The 21,973-nt window shown below is 46.4% G+C and overlaps 1 protein-coding gene across 10 annotated transcripts in view; it reads left to right on the forward strand.

Annotated features, from left to right (window-relative positions):
- The window catches only part of slmapa (sarcolemma associated protein a), a 135,207-nt gene that overhangs the window by 107,940 nt on the left and 5,294 nt on the right, over nt 1-21,973 (forward strand). For all 10 annotated transcript variants that reach the window (XM_029692748.1, XM_029692747.1, XM_029692745.1 and 7 more), the window contains 4 exons: nt 5,515-5,820; nt 6,777-6,894; nt 11,316-11,487; nt 12,045-12,179. In XM_029692748.1, coding sequence (XP_029548608.1) covers nt 5,515-5,820; nt 6,777-6,894; nt 11,316-11,487; nt 12,045-12,179 — 731 coding nt within the window. The remainder of the gene's footprint in view (nt 1-5,514; nt 5,821-6,776; nt 6,895-11,315; nt 11,488-12,044; nt 12,180-21,973) is intronic.

The raw sequence follows: 21,973 nt of genomic DNA on the forward strand, positions 1-21,973 counted from the left end.
CATTACTATACATTACATTACTATACATTACATTACTATACCATACATTACTATACATTACTATACATACATTACATTACTATACATTACTATACATTACTATACATTACTATACATTACTATACATTACATTACTATACATTACATTACTATACATTACATTACTATACATTACATTACTATACATTACTATATCATTACTATACTATACTATACTAATACATTACATTACTATACATTACTATACATTACATTACTATACATTACTATACATTACATTACTATACATTACATTACTATACATTACATTACTATACATTACATTACTATACATTACTATACATTACATTACATTACTATACATTACTATACATTACTATACATTACTATACATTACTATACATTACATTACTATACATTACCATACATTACATTACTATACATTACATTACTATACATTACTATACTATACATTACATTACTATACCATACATTACTATACATTACTATACATTACATTACTATACATTACATTACTATACATTACTATACATTACATTACTATACATTACATTACTATACATTACTATACATTACATTTACATTTACATTTAAGTCATTTAGCAGACGCTCTTATCCAGAGCGACTTACAAATTGGTGCATTCACCTTAAGATATCCAGTGGAACAACCACTTTACAATAGTGCATCTAAATCTTTCGGGGGGGGGGGTAGAAGGATTACTTTATCCTATCCCAGGTATTCCTTAAAGAGGTGGGGTTTCAGGTGTCTCCGGAAGGTGGTGATTGACTCCGCTGTCCTGGCGTCGTGAGGGAGCTTGTTCCACCATTGGGGTGCCAGAGCAGCGAACAGTTTTTACATTACTATACCATACATTACTATACATTACATTACTATACCATACATTACTATACATTACATTACTATACATTACATTACTATACATTACTATACATTACATTACTATACATTACATTACTATACCATACATTACATTAAACCATACATTACTATACATTACATTACTATACATTACATTACTATACATTACATTACTATACATTACATTACTATACATTACTATACATTACTATACATTACATTACTATACCATACATTACATTAAACCATACATTACATTACTATACCATACATTACTATACATTACTATACATTACATTAAACCATACATTACATTACTATACATTACATTACTATACATTACATTACTATACATTACATTGCTATACCATACATTACATTACTATACCATACATTACATTAAACCATACATTACATTACTATACCATACATTACTATACATTACATTAAACCATACATTACATTACTATACCATACATTACTATACATTACATTGCTATACCATACATTGCTATACCATACATTACTATACCATACATTACTATACATTACTGTACATTAATATACTATACATTACATTACTATACATTAATATACTATACATTACATTACTATACATAACTATACATTAATATACTATACATTACATTACTATACATTGCTATACATTGCTATACAATACATTGCTATACCATACATTACTATACCATACATTACTATACATTACATTACTGTACATTAATATACTATACATTACATTACTATACATTACTATACATTACTATACATTGCATTACTATACATTACATTACTATACCATACATTACATTACTATACCATACATTACTATACATTACATTGCTATACCATACATTGCTATACCATACATTGCTATACCATACATTACTATACATTACTATACCATACATTACTATACCATACATTACTATACATTACTATACCATACATTACTATACCATACATTACTATACATTACTATACATTACATTAAACCATACATTACTATACATTACATTACTATACATTACATTACTATACATTACATTACTATACATTACATTACTATACATTACATTACTATACATTACTATACATTACTATACATTACATTACTATACCATACATTACATTAAACCATACATTACATTACTATACCATACATTACTATACATTACTATACATTACATTAAACCATACATTACATTACTATACATTACATTACTATACATTACATTACTATACATTACATTGCTATACCATACATTACATTACTATACCATACATTACATTAAACCATACATTACATTACTATACCATACATTACTATACATTACATTAAACCATACATTACATTACTATACCATACATTACTATACATTACATTGCTATACCATACATTGCTATACCATACATTACTATACCATACATTACTATACATTACTGTACATTAATATACTATACATTACATTACTATACATTAATATACTATACATTACATTACTATACATAACTATACATTAATATACTATACATTACATTACTATACATTGCTATACATTGCTATACAATACATTGCTATACCATACATTACTATACCATACATTACTATACATTACATTACTGTACATTAATATACTATACATTACATTACTATACATTACTATACATTACTATACATTGCATTACTATACATTACATTACTATACCATACATTACATTACTATACCATACATTACTATACATTACATTGCTATACCATACATTGCTATACCATACATTGCTATACCATACATTACTATACATTACTATACCATACATTACTATACCATACATTACTATACATTACTATACATACATTACTATACATACATTACTATACATTACTATACATTACATTGCTATACCATACATTACTATACCATACATTGCTATACCATACATTACTATACATTACTATACCATACATTACTATACCTTACATTACTATACATTACTATACCATACATTACTATACCATACATTACTATACATTACTATACATTACATTGCTATACCATACATTACTATACATTACATTACTATACATTACATTACTATACATTACATTACTATACATTACTATACATTACATTGCTATACCATACATTACTATACATTACTATACATTACATTGCTATACCATACATTACTATACATTACATTACTATACATTACTATACATTACTATACATTACATTACTATACATTACTATACATTACTATACATTACATTACTATACATTACATTACTATACTATACATTACTATACATTACTATACATTACTATACATTACTATACATTACATTACTATACTATACATTACTATACATTACTATACATTACATTACTATACCATACATTACTATACATTACTATACCATACATTACTATACCATACATTACTATACCATACATTACTATACATTACTATACCATACATTACTATACCATACATTACTATACATTACTATACATTACATTGCTATACCATACATTACTATACCATACATTGCTATACCATACATTACTATACATTACTATACCATACATTACTATACCTTACATTACTATACATTACTATACCATACATTACTATACCATACATTACTATACATTACTATACATTACATTGCTATACCATACATTACTATACATTACATTACTATACATTACATTACTATACATTACATTACTATACATTACTATACATTACATTGCTATACCATACATTACTATACATTACTATACATTACATTGCTATACCATACATTACTATACATTACATTACTATACATTACTATACATTACTATACATTACTATACATTACTATACATTACTATACATTACATTACTATACATTACATTACTATACCATACATTACTATACATTACTATACATTACATTACTATACATTACTATACATTACTATACATTACATTACTATACATTACTATACATTACTATACATTACATTACTATACCATACATTACTATACATTACATTACTATACCATACATTACTATACCATACATTACTATACCATACATTACTATACCATACATTACATTGCTATACTATCCAGATACATTACTATACATTACTATACCATACATTACTATACCTTACATTACTATACCATACATTACATTGCTATACTATCCAGATACATTACTATACCATACATTACATTGCTATACCATACATTACTATACCATACATTACTATACATTACTATACCATACATTACATTGCTATACTATCCAGATACATTACTATACAGTGTGTACAGTAACAGATACAAACAGATGTACCTAAATGCAACTCATCCCCTTTAGGGCAGCTCTGAGTTTTCCTTATTCCATATATTTATTAGGGCAGCTCTGCTTTCGGGGTGGGAATCAAACCAGCAAGCTTGTGTCCATGGCAACCCGCGTCTAACAGCCCGTATATATTATTGTCTACATTACACGATTGTTTCCAGGTCAGTTGAGGGAGAGATGGTATATATTATATAGTGTATATACCATCTGTTTCCAGGTCAGTTTGGGGAGAGATGTTCTATATTATATAGTGTATATACCATCTGTTTCCAGGTCAGTTGGGGGAGAGATGGTATATATTATATAGTGTATATACCATCTGTTTCCAGGTCAGTTTGGGGAGAGATGTTCTATATTATATAGTGTATATACCATCTGTTTCCAGGTCAGTTGGGGGAGAGATGGTATATATTATATAGTGTATATACCATCTGTTTCCAGGTCAGTTTGGGGAGAGATGTTCTATATTATATAGTGTATATACCATCTGTTTCCAGGTCAGTTGAGGGAGAGATGTTCTATATTATATAGTGTATATACCATCTGTTTCCAGGTCAGTTGGGGGAAGAGATGTTATATATTATATAGTGTATATGAAAGTATATACCATCTGTTTCCAGGTCAGTTGAGGGAGAGATGTTCTATATTATATAGTGTATATACCATCTGTTTCCAGGTCAGTTGGGGGAGAGATGTTCTATATTATATAGTGTATATACCATCTGTTTCCAGGTCAGTTGGGGGAGAGATGTTCTATATTATATAGTGTATATGAAAGTATATACCATCTGTTTCCAGGTCAGTTGGGGGAGAGATGTTCTATATTATATAGTGTATATACCATCTGTTTCCAGGTCAGTTTGGGGAGAGATGTTGTATATTATATAGTGTATATACCATCTGTTTCCAGGTCAGTTTGGGAGAGATGTTCTATATTATATAGTGTATATGAAAGTATATACCATCTGTTTCCAGGTCAGTTGGGGAAGAGATGTTATATATTATCTAGTGTATATGAAAGTATATAGCATCTGTTTCCAGGTCAGTTTGGGAGAGATGTTGTATGTTATATAGTGTATATACCATCTGTTTCCAGGTCAGTTAGGGAAGAGATGTTATATATTATATAGTGTATATGAAAGTATATACCATCTGTTTCCAGGTCAGTTAGGGAAGAGATGTTATATATTATATAGTGTATATGAAAGTATATACCATCTGTTTCCAGGTCAGTTGGGGAAGCTAGCGGTAGACATGGAGGAGCTGAAGGAGCGAAGAGAGAGCAGCATCAGCAGCACACAGGAGGAGCTGTACTCGGCTCAGGAGGAGGTGCTCGTTCTCCACCACGCCATGGAGGCCGCCACGGCCGAGAGGGAGCGAGACATCGCCGCCCTGCAGAGGGACCTGGGAGGTGTCACGGCCGAGCTGGAGAAGTGGCGTCAGGCTGCGTCCAAATACGAACAGGAGATCAACTCCCTGCAGGCCACCTTCCAACAGCAGAGCCTGCACCAGCAGAGAGCCCTCGAGCTACAAGGTACGACACTATGCTAACCGCTAACCTTTCCAATAGCAGAGCCTGCACCAGCAGAGAGCCCTCGAGCTACAAGGTACGACACTATGCTAACCGCTAACCTTTCCAATAGCAGAGCCTGCACCAGCAGAGAGCCCTCGAGCTACAAGGTACGACACTATGCTAACCGCTAACCTTTCCAATAGCAGAGCCTGCACCAGCAGAGAGCCCTCGAGCTACAAGGTACGACACTATGCTAACCGCTAACCTTTCCAATAGCAGAGCCTGCACCAGCAGAGAGCCCTCGAGCTACAAGGTACGACACTATGCTAACCCCTAACCTTTCCAATAGCAGAGCCTGCACCAGCAGAGAGCCCTCGAGCTACAAGGTACGACACTATGCTAACCGCTAACCTTTCCAACAGCAGAGCCTGCACCAGCAGAGAGCCCTCGAGCTACAAGGTACGACACTATGCTAACCGCTAACCTTTCCAACAGCAGAGCCTGCACCAGCAGAGAGCCCTCGAGCTACAAGGTACGACACTATGCTAACCGCTAACCTTTCCAACAGCAGAGCCTGCACCAGCAGAGAGCCCTCGAGCTACAAGGTACGACACTATGCTAACCGCTAACCTTTCCAATAGCAGAGCCTGCACCAGCAGAGAGCCCTCGAGCTACAAGGTACGACACTATGCTAACCGCTAACCTTTCCAACAGCAGAGCCTGCACCAGCAGAGAGCCCTCGAGCTACAAGGTACGACACTATGCTAACCGCTAACCTTTCCAACAGCAGAGCCAGATGGGTTTTCCTGATCAATTCCTTACATTATCCTCCCATCATATTGAATTGAAAACCAGCCAAAATCCACGTTTTTGTTGTTGTTGTTGTTGTCCTTTGTGATCACATCCTTGCAGCGTAAAAGTTGCCCGTGTTTTGAATTCAGAAGGACTGCTATAGTAATGACCGTCTGTTTCTGTAGGGGAGTTGGAGCGTCTTCAGAAGGGCTGTTCCAGTCTGCAGCAGGAGTGTGAGGGTCTCCGTTCTGAGAAGACTAACCTGATGGACAGACTACACAGACTGGAGACTGACCTGGACAGGTGGGTCTACACACTGCAGACACAGCAGATTGGGGGGGGGGGGGGGTGTGTATCCCTTGATGGTCAACGGAGCACCTTATCCGTTAAACCAACAAATATGTCAGGTGTAGCGTTGAGGTCACAGAGCAATGTGATCCAGAAGTGACAGTGGTAAGGTCTGCCAAGTGTTGCTTTTTGTTTACTGCAGACCCGGTTTACTGCAGACCCGGCTTACTGCAGACCCGGCTTACTGCAGACCCGGCTTACTGCAGACCCGGCTTACTGCAGACCCGGCTTACTTCAGACTGGGTCTCTTCCTCTAGCTAGGCCCGGTGGGGTGCGAATCCCCCTCTCTAACTGAACTAAGCAAGGAAGCCCATCTTGCGAATACAATGGTAGGGACATTTTAGGAAACGCTAGTCTCCAACTAAAGTAAGACTGTTCCACTTCTAGATGTATTGTCAAAGGAGGAGTCTGAGTGGAAGGATTACCGTTTCAGACCTCCTCACGCTGAGCTGCAGCAGGGTTACCGTTTCAGACCTCCTCACGCTGAGCTACAGCAGGGTTACCGTTTCAGACCTCATGCTGAGCTACAGCAGGGTTACCGTTTCAGACCTCACGCTGAGCTACAGCAGGGTTACCGTTTCAGACCTCACGCTGAGCTACAGCAGGGTTACCGTTTCAGACCTCACGCTGAGCTACAGCAGGGTTACCGTTTCAGACCTCATGCTGAGCTACAGCAGGGTTACCGTTTCAGACCTCCTCATGCTGAGCTACAGCAGGGTTACCGTTTCAGACCTCCTCATGCTGAGCTGCAGCAGGGTTACCGTTTCAGACCTCATGCTGAGCTACAGCAGGGTTACCGTTTCAGACCTCCTCATGCTGAGCTACAGCAGGGTTACCGTTTCAGACCTCCTCATGCTGAGCTGCAGCAGGGTTACCGTTTCAGACCTCATGCTGAGCTGTAGCAGGGTTACCGTTTCAGACCTCCTCACGCTGAGCTACAGCAGGGTTACCGTTTCAGACCTCCTCATGCTGAGCTACAGCAGGGTTACCGTTTCAGACCTCATGCTGAGCTACAGCAGGGTTACCGTTTCAGACCTCCTCACGCTGAGCTACAGCAGGGTTACCGTTTCAGACCTCATGCTGAGCTACAGCAGGGTTACCGTTTCAGACCTCCTCACGCTGAGCTACAGCAGGGTTACCGTTTCAGACCTCCTCATGCTGAGCTGCAGCAGGGTTACCGTTTCAGACCTCCTCATGCTGAGCTGCAGCAGGGTTACCGTTTCAGACCTCCTCACGCTGAGCTACAGCAGGGTTACCGTTTCAGACCTGGGTAACCTGTCAGCTGTTTATTAGCTGGGTGGGTGGATAACCTGTCAGCTGTTTATTAGCTGGGTGGGTGGGTGGATAACCTGTCAGCTGTTTATTAGCTGGGTGGGTGGGTGGGTGGATAACCTGTCAGCTGTTTATTAGCTGGGTGGGTGGGTGGGTGGGTGGATAACCTGTCAGCTGTTTATTAGCTGGGTGGGTGGGTGGGTGGGTGGATAACCTGTCAGCTGTTTATTAGCTGGGTGGGTGGATAACCTGTCAGCTGTTTATTAGCTGGGTGGGTGGGTGGGTGGATAACCTGTCAGCTGTTTATTAGCTGGGTGGATAACCTGTCAGCTGTTTATTAGCTGGGTGGGTGGATAAACCTGTCAGCTGTTTATTAGCTGGGTGGGTGGGTGGGTGGATAAACCTGTCAGCTGTTTATTAGCTGGGTGGGTGGGTGGGTGGATAAACCTGTCAGCTGTTTATTAGCTGGGTGGGTGGGTGGATAACCTGTCAGCTGTTTATTAGCTGGGTGGGTGGGTGGGTGGATAACCTGTCAGCTGTTTATTGGCTGGGTGGGTGGGTGGATAACCTGTCAGCTGTTTATTAGCCGGGTGGGTGGGTGGGTGGGTGGATAACCTGTCAGCTGTTTATTAGCTGGGTGGGTGGATAACCTGTCAGCTGTTTATTAGCTGGGTGGGTGGATAACCTGTCAGCTGTTTATTAGCTGGGTGGGTGGATAACCTGTCAGCTGTTTATTAGCTGGGTGGGTGGGTGGGTGGATAAACCTGTCAGCTGTTTATTAGCTGGGTGGGTGGGTGGGTGGATAAACCTGTCAGCTGTTTATTAGCTGGGTGGGTGGGTGGATAACCTGTCAGCTGTTTATTAGCTGGGTGGGTGGGTGGGTGGATAACCTGTCAGCTGTTTATTGGCTGGGTGGGTGGGTGGATAACCTATCAGCTGTTTATTGGGTGGGTGGGTGGGTGGATAACCTGTCAGCTGTTTATTAGCTGGGTGGGTGGATAACCTGTCAGCTGTTTATTAGCTGGGTGGGTGGATAACCTGTCAGCTGTTTATTAGCTGGGTGGGTGGATAACCTGTCAGCTGTTTATTAGCTGGGTGGGTGGATAACCTGTCAGCTGTTTATTAGCTGGGTGGGTGGATAACCTGTCAGCTGTTTATTAGCTGGGTGGGTGGATAACCTGTCAGCTGTTTATTAGCTGGGTGGGTGGGTGGGTGGGTGGATAACCTGTCAGCTGTTTATTAGCTGGGTGGATAACCTGTCAGCTGTTTATTAGCTGGGTGGGTGGGTGGGTGGGTGGATAAACCTGTCAGCTGTTTATTAGCTGGGTGGGTGGGTGGGTGGATAAACCTGTCAGCTGTTTATTAGCTGGGTGGGTGGGTGGATAACCTGTCAGCTGTTTATTAGCTGGGTGGGTGGGTGGGTGGATAACCTGTCAGCTGTTTATTAGCTGGGTGGGTGGATAACCTGTCAGCTGTTTATTAGCTGGGTGGGTGGATAACCTGTCAGCTGTTTATTAGCTGGGTGGGTGGATAACCTGTCAGCTGTTTATTAGCTGGGTGGGGTGGATAACCTGTCAGCTGTTTATTTTATTAGCTGGGTGGGTGGATAACCTGTCGGCTGTTTAGTAGCTGGGTGGGTGGATAACCTGTCAGCTGTTTATTAGCTGGGTGGGTGGATAACCTGTCAGCTGTTTATTAGCTGGGTGGGTGGATAACCTGTCAGCTGTTTATTAGCTGGGTGGGTGGATAACCTGTCAGCTGTTTATTAGCTGGGTGGGTGGATAACCTGTCAGCTGTTTATTAGCTGGGTGGGTGGATAACCTGTCAGCTGTTTATTAGCTGGGTGGGTGGATAACCTGTCAGCTGTTTATTAGCTGGGTGGGTGGATAACCTGTCAGCTGTTTATTAGCTGGGTGGGTGGATAACCTGTCAGCTGTTTATTAGCTGGGTGGGTGGATAACCTGTCAGCTGTTTATTAGCTGGGTGGGTGGATAACCTGTCAGCTGTTTATTAGCTGGGTGGGTGGATAACCTGTCAGCTGTTTATTAGCTGGGTGGGTGGATAACCTGTCAGCTGTTTATTAGCTGGGTGGGTGGATAACCTGTCAGCTGTTTATTAGCTGGGTGGGTGGATAACCTGTCAGCTGTTTATTAGCTGGGTGGGTGGATAACCTGTCAGCTGTTTATTAGCTGGGTGGGTGGGTGGGTGGATAACCTGTCAGGTGTTTATTAGCTGGGTGGGTAGGTGGATAACCTGTCAGGTGTTTATTAGCTGGGTGGGTAGGTGGATAACCTGTCAGGTGTTTATTAGCTGGGTGGGTGGGTGTGAGGGCTTGAACAGCAGCAGTGTGCAGGAGCTGACTTGGGACAGAGGCAGTTCATGGAGAGGGGGGAATAAGATGGATGGAGGGGGGAGAGAGGAGGGAATAGGAGGGATGGAGGGGGGAGAGGGATGGAGGGGGGAGAGAGGAGGGAATAGAGGGATGGAGGGGGGAGAGGAGGGGATGGAGGGGGGAGAGGGATGGAGGGGGGAGAGAGGAGGGAATAGGAGGGATGGAGGGGGGAGAGGGATGAGGGGGGAGGGAATAGGAGGGATGGAGGGGGGAGAGAGGAGGGAATAGGAGGGATGGAGGGGGGAGAGAGGAGGGAATACGATGGATGGAGGGGGGAGAGAGGAGGGAATAAGATGGATGGAGGGGGGAGAGAGGAGGGAATAAGATGGATGGAGGGGGGAGAGGGATGGAGGGGGGAGAGAGGAGGGAATAGGAGGGATGGAGGGGGGAGAGAGGAGGGAATAGGAGGGATGGAGGGGGGGAGAGGGATGGAGGGGGGAGACAGCAGTTCATGGAGAGGAGGGAATAAGAGGGATGGAGGGGGGAGAGAGGAGGGAATAAGAGGGATGGAGGGGGGAGAGAGGAGGGAATAAGATGGATGGAGGGGGGAGAGGGATGGAGGGAGGAGAGGGATGGAGGGGGGAGAGGGATGGAGGGAGAGAGAACAGTTGAAATGTTGAGAGCTGCAGTACACATCTACAACAGACTAACCCTTTATTATTCCATAACTATCCATCTGCTGACCACCTCCCCCTGTCCTCCCTCTCCTCAGTTCCAGGGAGCAGACTGCCAGTCTGAACAGAAGTCTTCAGTTACTGGAGAAGTCCCAGGGAGAGATGCAGTGTAGACTGGGTTCACTGCAGGACCAACACCTCCTGGACGCTAACGTACTGCAGACACAGCTGGCCCAGGCTGCTAGCTGGACACAGAGCCTGCAGAAAGAGGTATGATATGGTTCACATACTGCAGTCACAGCTGGCCCAGGAACCAGCTATCCCAGGTACCAGCTATCCCAGGTACCAGCTATCCCAGGTACCAACTATCCCAGGTACCAGCTATCCCAGGTACCAGCTATCCCAGGAACCAGCTATCCCAGGTACCAGCTATCCCAGGAACCAGCCACACACAGCTATCCCAGGTACCAGCTATCCCAGGTACCAGCTATCCCAGGTACCAGCTATCCCAGGTACCAGCTATCCCAGGTACCAGCTATCCCAGGTACCAGCTATCCCAGGATCTGTCTGTCTGTCTGTCTGTCTGTCTGTCTGTCTGTCTGTCTGTCTGTCTGTCTGTCTGTCTGTCTGTCTCCAACCCCAGTATGAGGACACCCAGACCTTGAATCTCTCTCTCTCTCTCTCTCTCTCTCTCTCTCTCTCTCTCTCTCTCTCCAACCCCAGTATGAGGATACCCAGACCTTGAATCTCTCTCTCTCTCCCTCCCCAGTATGAGGACACCCAGATCTTGAATCTCTCTCTCTCTCTCTCTCCCTCTCCATCCCCAGTATGAGGACACTCAGACCTTGCTGTCTGACCTGCGGCAGCGTTATGAGAGGACCGAGCAGGAGAAACGCTCCATCAACGAGGAGCTGGAACAGTGTAAATTCAACCTCAAACTGTTGCAGGACAAGGGCAAGAATGTAAGTAGCGATACCATAATTCCATTTCCTGTCCAGAAGCCACCAAGCCTTTTCTCTGTCTTTCTGTGTGGTTCATTTACTATACTACATAGGCAAGTGAGTTAAGAACAAATTCTTATTTATAATGACGGCCTACCCTCGGCCAAACCCGGACGACGCTGGGCCAATTGTGCGCCGCCCTGTGGGACTCCCAATCGCGGCTGGATGTGATGCGGCCTGGATTCGAACCAGGTACTGCAGTGACACCTCTGTGCCACTCGGGAGCCCTGTTTGAGCCAGTCACATGTGTTTGTTTACAAAGAAGCACAAAAAAGCAAAACGGGATCTTCTTTAAGTGCATCACTCCCGCAACGGAACTTAAGTGAGGTGATCAAGTTACTTGTATGAAATTCGCTACTAATGTTTGCAGACTATATACGGTGCATTCAGAAAGTATTCAGACCTCTTGACTTTTTCTACATTTTGTTACGTTACAGCCTTATTCTAAAATTGCTTAAATAAATTTTTTCCCCCTCATCAATCTACACACAATACCCCGTAATGGAAACAGGTTTGAATACATTTGTGCAAATTCATTCAAAATAAAAAAAACAGAAATACCTTATTTACATAAGTATTCAGACCCTTTGCTATGAGACTCTAAATTGAGCTCAGGTGCATCCTGTTTCCATTGACCATCCTTGAGATGTTTCTACAACTTGATTGGAGTCCACCTGTGGTAAATTCTATTGATTGGGCATGATTTGGAAAGGCACACACCTGTCAATATAAGGTCCTACAGTTGACAGTCCATGTCAGAGCAAAAACCAAGCCAAGAGGTCGAAGGAATTGTCAGTACAGCTCCGAGACAGGATTGTGTCGAGGCACAGATCTGGGGAAGGGTACCAAAAAATTTCTGCAGCATTGAAGAACCCCAAGAATACAGTGGCCTCCATCATTCTTAAATGGAAGAAGTTTGGAACCACCAAGACTCTTCCTAGAGCTGGCCGCCCGGCCAAACTGAGCAATCGGGGGAGAAGGGCCTTGGTCAGGGAGGTAACCAAGAACCCGATGGTCACTCTGACAGAGCTCCAGAGTTCCTCTGTGGAGATGGGAGAACCTTCCAGAAGGACAACCATCTCTGCAGCACTCCACCAATCAGGCATTTATAGTAGAGTGGCCAAACGGAAGCCACTCCTCAGTAAAAGGCACATGGCAGCCCGCTTGGAGTTTGCCAAAAGGCACCTAAAGGACTCTCAGACCATGAGAAACAAGATTCACTGGTCTGATGAAACCAAGACTGAACTCTTTGGCCTGAATGCCAAGTGTCACGTTTGGAGGAAACCTGGTACCATCCCTACGGTGAAGCATGGTGGTGGCAGCATCATGCTGTGGGGATCAGCGGCAGGGACTGGGAGACTAGTCAGGATGGAGAGAAAGATGAACGGTAAAGAGATCCTTGAAGTAGCTGAAAGTTACCAACGGTACCACACAGAGCTCCATGTCTGAGTCCAATTATTAGAATCACAGGAATCTGCTGGTTCTGTTTATTCCTGCTATTTTTATTTATTTTACCTTTATTTAACTAGGCAAGAAAGTTAAGAACAAATTCTTATTTTAAATGACGACCTAGGAACAGTGGGTTAACTGCCTTGTTCAGGGGCAGAATTACAGATTTTGTACCTTGTCAGCTCGGGGATTTGATCTTGCAACCTTTCGGTTACTAGTCCAACACTCTAACCACTAGGCTACCCTGCCACCCCTCCACTCTAACCACTAGGCTACCCTGCCGCCCCTCCACTCTAACCACTAGGCTACCTGCCGCCCCTCCACTCTAACCACTAGGCTACCTGCCACCCCTCCACTCTAACCACTAGGCTACCTGCCACCCCTCCACTCTAACCACTAGGCTACCTGCCCCCCCTCCACTCTAACCACTAGGCTACCTGCCCCCCTCCACTCTAACCACTAGGCTACCTGCCACCCCTCCACTCTAACCACTAGGCTACCTGCCACCCCTCCACTCTAACACTAGGCTACCTGCCGCCCCTCCACTCTAACCACTAGGCTACCTGCCGCCCCTCCACTCTAACCACTAGGCTACCTGCCTCCCCTCCACTCTAACCACTAGGCTACCTGCCACCCCTCCACTCTAACCACTAGGCTAACCTGCCCCCCCTCCACTCTAACCACTAGGCTACCTGCCGCCCCTCCACTCTAACCACTAGGCTACCTGCCCCCCCTCCACTCTAACCACTAGGCTACCTGCCGCCCCTCCACTCTAACCACTAGGCTACCTGCCGCCCCTCCACTCTAACCACTAGGCTACCTGCCGCCCTCCTCCACTAGCTACCCCCCACTCTAACACTAGGCTACCTGCCGCCCCTCCACTCTAACCACTAGGCTACCTGCCCCCCCTCCACTCTAACCACTAGGCTACCTGCCGCCCCTCCACTCTAACCACTAGGCTACCTGCCGCCCCTCCACTCTAACCACTAGGCTACCTGCCTCCCCTCCACTCTAACCACTAGGCTACCTGCCTCCCTCCACTCTAACCACTAGGCTACCTGCCTCCCCTCCACTCTAACCACTAGGCTACCTGCCGCCCCTCCACTCTAACCACTAGGCTACCTGCCGCCCCTCCACTCTAACCACTAGGCTACCTGCCTCCCCTCCACTCTAACCACTAGGCTACCTGCCTCCCCTCCACTCTAACCACTAGGCTACCTGCCTCCCCTCCACTCTAACCACTAGGCTACCTGCCACCCCCTCCACTCTAACCACTAGGCTACCTGCCACCCCTCCACTCTAACCACTAGGCTACCTGCCACCCCTCCACTCTAACCACTAGGCTACCTGCCGCCCCTCCACTCTAACCACTAGGCTACCTGCCGCCCCTCCACTCTAACCACTAGGCTACCTGCCGCCCCTCCACTCTAACCACTAGGCTACCTGCCACCCCTCCACTCTAACCACTAGGCTACCTGCCCCCCCTCCACTCTAACCACTAGGCTACCTGCCGCCCCCTCCACTCTAACCACTAGGCTACCTGCCGCCCCTCCACTCTAACCACTAGGCTACCTGCCGCCCCTCCACTCTAACCACTAGGCTACCTGCCCCCCCTCCACTCTAACCACTAGGCTACCTGCCGCCCCTCCACTCTAACCACTAGGCTACCTGCCCCCCCTCCACTCTAACCACTAGGCTACCTGCCGCCCCTCCACTCTAACCACTAGGCTACCTGCCACCCCTCCACTCTAACCACTAGGCTACCTGCCGCCCCTCCACTCTAAACCACTAGGCTACCTGCCCCCCCTCCACTCTAACCACTAGGCTACCTGCCGCCCCTCCACGCTAACCACTAGGCTACCTGCCCCCCTCCACTCTAACCACTAGGCTACCTGCCTCCCCTCCACTCTAACCACTAGGCTACCTGCCACCCCTCCACTCTAACCACTAGGCTAACCTGCCTCCCCTCCACTCTAACCACTAGGCTACCTGCCGCCCCTCCACTCTAACCACTAGGCTACCTGCCCCCCGTCCACTCTAACCACTAGGCTACCTGCCTCCCCTCCACTCTAACCACTAGGCTACCTGCCGCCCCTCCACTCTAACCACTAGGCTACCTGCCGCCCCTCCACTCTAACCACTAGGCTACCTGCCGCCCCTCCACTCTAACCACTAGGCTACCTGCCCCCCCTCCACTCTAAACCACTAGGCTACCTGCCTCCCCTCCACTCTAACCACTAGGCTACCTGCCTCCCCCTCCACTCTAACCACTAGGCTACCTGCCTCCCCTCCACTCTAACCACTAGGCTACCTGCCTCCCCTCCACTCTAACCACTAGGCTACCCTGCCGCCCCTCCACTCTAACCACTAGGCTACCTGCCGCCCCTCCACTCTAACCACTAGGCTACCTGCCTCCCCTCCACTCTAACCACTAGGCTACCTGCCACCCCTCCACTCTAACCTCTAGGCTACCTGCCGCCCCTCCACTCTAACCACTAGGCTACCTGCCGCCCCTCCACTCTAACCACTAGGCTACCTGCCGCCCCTCCACTCTAACCACTAGGCTACCTGCCTCCCCTCCACTCTAACCACTAGGCTACCTGCCACCCCTCCACTCTAACCACTAGGCTACCTGCCCCCCCTCCACTCTAACCACTAGGCTACCTGCCGCCCCTCCACTCTAACCACTAGGCTACCTGCCGCCCCTCCACTCTAACCACTAGGCTACCTGCCGCCCCTCCACTCTAACCACTAGGCTACCTGCCGCCCCTCCACTCTAACCACTAGGCTACCTGCCGCCCCTCCACTCTAACCACTAGGCTACCTGCCCCCCCTCCACTCTAACCACTAGGCTACCTGCCGCCCCTCCACTCTAACCACTAGGCTACCTGCCACCCCTCCACTCTAACCACTAGGCTACCTGCCGCCCCTCCACTCTAACCACTAGGCTACCTGCCCCCCTCCACTCTAACCACTAGGCTACCTGCCGCCCCTCCACTCTAACCACTAGGCTACCTGCCTCCCTCCACTCTAACCACTAGGCTACCTGCCACCCCTCCACTCTAACCACTAGGCTACCTGCCTCCCCTCCACTCTAACCACTAGGCTACCTGCCTCCCCTCCACTCTAACCACTAGGCTACCTGCCGCCCCTCCACTCTAACCACTAGGCTACCTGCCCCCCGTCCACTCTAACCACTAGGCTACCTGCCTCCCCTCCACTCTAACCACTAGGCTACCTGCCCCCCCTCCACTCTAACCACTAGGCTACCTGCCCCCGTCCACTCTAACCACTAGGCTACCTGCCGCCCCTCCACTCTAACCACTAGGCTACCTGCCGCCCCTCCACTCTAACCACTAGGCTACCTGCCGCCCCTCCACTCTAACCACTAGGCTACCTGCTATCCCTGTTGTTAGTAGTTATGTTTTATTTCTGCTATTGTCACAGAAGTCATTTCTTCAGAGACTGAAGTCATCACTCAGCACGTTGAACAACTGTTGATCTGCCAACATCCATCAGTGCTCCCCGAGTAGCGCAGCGGTCTAAAGCACTGCATCCATCAGCTCCCCGAGTAGCGCAGCGGTCTAAAGCACTGCATCCATCAGTGCTCCCCGAGTAGCGCAGAGGTCTAAAGCACTGCATCTCCGTGCAAGAGGTGTCACTACAGTGCCTGGTTCGAATCCAGGCTGTATCACATCCGGCCTTAATAATTGGGAGTACATTTTTGGCCCGGCGTCGTCCGGGTTTGGCCCAGGGGGTAGGCCGTCTATTGTAAATAAGAATTTGTTCTTTAACTGACTTGTCTAGTTAAATAAAAGTTAACTATATTTTTTAACAAAACAAATCGGTGTTAGAGACTGACATGGGAGTGTTTTAAAAAGGGATGGAAGCCAGTTCTGGGCCGTTTCTAGTAGTTTCTGTTAGTATCAAGTCCAGAAGTTGTCATCAGATGTGTTGATGGGTTCTTGTTCTAGTTTTGAGCCCCAATATCCTTTGGCTACTTTTAATAAAAATCCTGGTGGAAGGACTGATGTAAGTAATGTTACGTCAACACTACTGCGTTTAGGATGGGGAATGCGATCACAACAGAGCCTGTGGTTCTTACCGGCTTCTAGAACCCCTCTTACCGGCCAGGTTCCTGCTTCTGGAACCCCTTCTGCCCTGGTCAAGATGAACGAATAACACACACAAATGTCCTGGGACATCAAATCCATCGCAGTCCTGAGACATCAAATCAATCGCAGTCCTGAGACATCAAATCAATCTCAGTCCTGAGACATCAAATCAATCGCAGTCCTGAGACATCAAATCGATCTCAGTCCTGAGACATCAAATCAATCGCAGTCCTGAGACATCACATCAACAAGACTGGGATTCAATCTGTTCACGCTTTGTCGACAATGCACCATTTAAAGGCAATTTCCCTGCATTGGCGGAGACCATGTTCACAGTAAACGTATGTTGGCTCAATCAGAAATTACATTTAAATGGAGCATTGTGGACAGGATCTGGTTGAATCCCGGCCTAAAAGTGATCCGCTTTCATAATCGGTGTACGCATTAAGTTCCAGTGTGTTTGTTAAACCTCTATCCCTCCCTCTCTGTCTCTCTCCTCTTCTCTCTCTCGCGCTCTCTCCTTCTCCACTGTCCTTCTCCTTGTCCCATACTCTGACTGTTGTTGTGTTCAGCTTCTAGATGTGGTGTGACATGTACAGTTGATATTGGAAGTTTACATACACCTCAGCCAAATACATTTAATCTCAGTTTTTCACAATTCCTGACATTTAATCCTAGTAAATATTCCCTGTTTTACGTCAGTTAGGATCACCACTTTATTTTAATAATGTGAATTGTCAGAATAATAGTAGAGAGAGTGATTTATTTCAGCTTTAATTTATTTCGTCACATTCCCAGTGGGTCAGAAGTTTACATCGCTCAATTAGTATTTGGTAGCATTGCCATTAAATTGTTTAACTTGGGTCAGACGTTTCGGGGAGCCTTCCTTCAAGCTTCCCACAATAAGTTGGGTGAATTTTGGCCCATTCCTCCAACCAGAGATGATGTAACTGAGTCAGGTTTGTAGGCCTCCTTGCTCACACACGCTTTTTTCAGTTCTGCCCACAAATTGTCTATAGTATTGAGGTCAGGGCTTTGTGATGGCCACTCCAATACCTTGACTTAATTGTCCTTAAGCCATTTTGTCACCACTTCGGAAGTATGCTTGGGGTCATTGTCCATTTGGAAGACCCATTTGCGACCAAGCATTAACTTCCTGACTGGTGTTTTGAGATGGTGCTTCAATATATCCACATCATTTTCTTCCTCAAGATGCCATCTATTTTGTGAAGTGCTCCAGTCCCTCCTGCAGCAAAGCACCCCCACAACATGATGCTGCCACCCCCGTGCTTCACGGTTGGGATGGTGTTCTTCGGCTTGCAAGCCTCCCCCTTTTTCCTCCAAACATAACGATGGTCATTATGGCCAAACAGTTCTATTTTTGTTTCATCAGACCAGAGGATAAACTCTCCAAAAAGTACGATCTTTGTCCCCATGTGCAGTTGCAAACCGTAGTCTGGCTTTGCGTACTATTGTTTGTACAGATGAACGTGGTACCTTCAGGCGTTTGGAAATTGCTCCCAAGGATGAACCAGACTTGTGGAGGTCTACAATTTTTATTTCTGAAGTCTTGGCTAATTTCTTTTGATTTTCCCATGATGTCAAGCAAAGAGGCACTGAGTTTGAAGGTAGGCCTTGAAATTCATTAACAGGCACACCTCCAATTGACTCAAATGATGTCAATTAGCCTATCAGAAGCTTCTAAAGCCATGTCATCATTTTCTGGAATTTTCCAAGCTGTTTGAAGACACAGTCAACTTAGTGTATGTAAACTTCTGACCCACTGGAATTGTGATACAGTGAATTATAAGTGAAATAATCTGTCTGTAAACAATTGTTGGAAAAATGACTTGTCATACACAAAGTAGATGTCCTAACCGACTTGCCAAAACTATAGTTTGTTAACAAGAAATTTGTGGAGTGGTTGAAAAACGAGTTTTAATGACTCCAAGCTAAATGTATGTAAACTTCCCACTTCAACTGTATCTATACCTGTGTTCAGCTTCTAGATATAGTGTGACATGTATCTATACTTGTTCAGCTTCTAGATGTAGTGTGACATGTATCTATACCTGTGTTCAGCTTCTAGATGTAGTGTGACATGTATCTATACTTGTTCAGCTTCTAGATGTATCCTCCTTCTGCCCTATTCTCCTCTCCTCCTGCCCTATCCTCCTTCTGCCTATTCTCCATTCTGCCCTGCCCTATTCTCCTTCTGCCCTGCCCTATTCTCCTTCTGCCCTATCCTATTCTCCTTCTGCCCTATCCTCCTTCAGCCCTATCCTCCTTCTGCCCTATTCTCCTCTCCTCCTGCCCTATCCTCCTTCTGCCCTATCCTCCTCCTGCCCTATCCTCCTCTCCTTCTGCCCTATCCTCCTCTCCTTCTGCCCTATCCTCCTCCTGCCCTATCCTCCTCTCCTTCTGCCCTATCCTCCTCTCTGCCCTATCCCCCTCTCCTTCTGCCCTATCCTCCTCCTGCCCTATCATCCTCTCCTTCTGCCCTATCCTCCTCCTGCCCTATCCTCCTTCTGCCCTATCCTCCTCTCCTTCTGCCCTATCCTCCTTCTGCCCTATCCTCCTTCTGCCCTATCCTATTCTCCTTCTGCCCTATCCTCCTTCTGCCCTATCCTATTCTCCTTCTGCCCTATCCTCCTTCTGCCCTATCCTATTCTCCTTCTGCCCTATCCTCCTTCTGCCCTATTCTCCTCTCCTCCTGCCCTATCCTCCTTCTGCCCTATTCTCCTCTCCTCCTGCCCTATCCTCCTCCTGCCCTATCCTCCTCCTGCCCTATCCTCCTCCTGCCCCTATCCTCCTCCTGCCCTATCCTCCTCCTGCCCCTATCCTCCTTCTGCCTATCCTCCTCTCCTTCTGCCCTATCCTCCTTCTGCCCTATCCTCCTTCTGCCCTATCCTCCTTCTGCCCTATCCTCCTTCTGCCCTATCCCCCTCTCCTTCTGCCCTATCCTCCTCCTGCCCTATCATCCTCTCCTTCTGCCCTATCCTCCTCCTGCCCTATCCTCCTTCTGCCCTATCCTCCTTCTGCCCTATCCTCCTTCTGCCCTATCCTCCTTCTGCCCTATCCTCCTTCTGCCCTATCCCCCTCTCCTCCTGCCCTATCCCCCTCTCCTCCTGCCCTATCCTCCTCTCCTCCTGCCCTATCCCCCTCTCCTCCTGCCCTATCCCCCTCTCCTCCTGCCCTATCCCCCTCTCCTCCTGCCCTATCCCCTCTCCTCCTGCCCTATCCCCTTCTCCTCCTGCCCTATCCCCCTCCTGCCCTATCCTCCCTCCTTCTGCCCTCCTCCTCCTGCCCTATCCTCCTTCTGCCCTATCCTCCTCCCCTCCTGCCCTATCCTCCTCCTGCCCTATCCTCCTTCTGCCCTATCCTCCTCCTGCCCTATTTTCCTCCTCTCCTCCTGCCCTATCCTCCTCCTGCCCTATTTTCCTCCTCTTCTCCTGCCCTATCCTCCTCCTGCCCTATCATCCTCTCCTTCTGCCCTATCCTCCTCCTGCCCTATCATCCTCTCCTTCTGCTCTATCCTCCTTCTGCCCTGTCCTCCTTCTGCCCTATCCCCTCTCCTCCTGCCCTATCCCCCTCTCCTCCTGCCCTATCCTCCTCTCCTCCTGCCCTATCCTCCTCTCCTCCTGCCCTATCCCCCTCCTGCCCTATCCTCCTCCTGCCCTATCCTCCTCCTGCCCTATCCTCCTCTCCTCCTGCCCTATCCTCCTCCTGCCCTATCCTCCTCCTGCCCTATCCTCCTCCCCTTCTGCCCTATCCTCCTCCTGCCCTATCCTCCTCTCCTTCTGCCCTATCCTCCTCCTGCCCTATCCTCCTCCTGCCCTATCCTCCTCCTGCCCTATCCTCCTCCTGCCCTATTTTCCTCCTCCTCCTCCTGCCCTATCCTCCTCCTGCCCTATCCTCCTCCTGCCCTATTTTCCTCCTCTCCTCCTGCCCTATCCTCCTCCTGCCCTATCCTCCTCCTGTCCTATCCTCCTCCTGCCCTATCCTCCTCCTGCCCTATCCTCCTCCCCTCCTGCCCTATCCTCCTCCTGCCCTATCCTCCTTCTGCCCTATCCCTCCTGCCCTATCCTCCTCCCCTATCCTCCTTCTGCCCTATCCTCCTCCTGCCCTATCCTCCTCCTGCCCTATCCTCCTTCTGCCCTATCCTCCTCCTGCCCTATCCTCCTCCTGCCC

The sequence above is a fragment of the Salmo trutta genome, chromosome 16 (assembly GCF_901001165.1).
Source record: "Salmo trutta chromosome 16, fSalTru1.1, whole genome shotgun sequence".
Taxonomy (NCBI): domain Eukaryota; kingdom Metazoa; phylum Chordata; class Actinopteri; order Salmoniformes; family Salmonidae; genus Salmo; species Salmo trutta.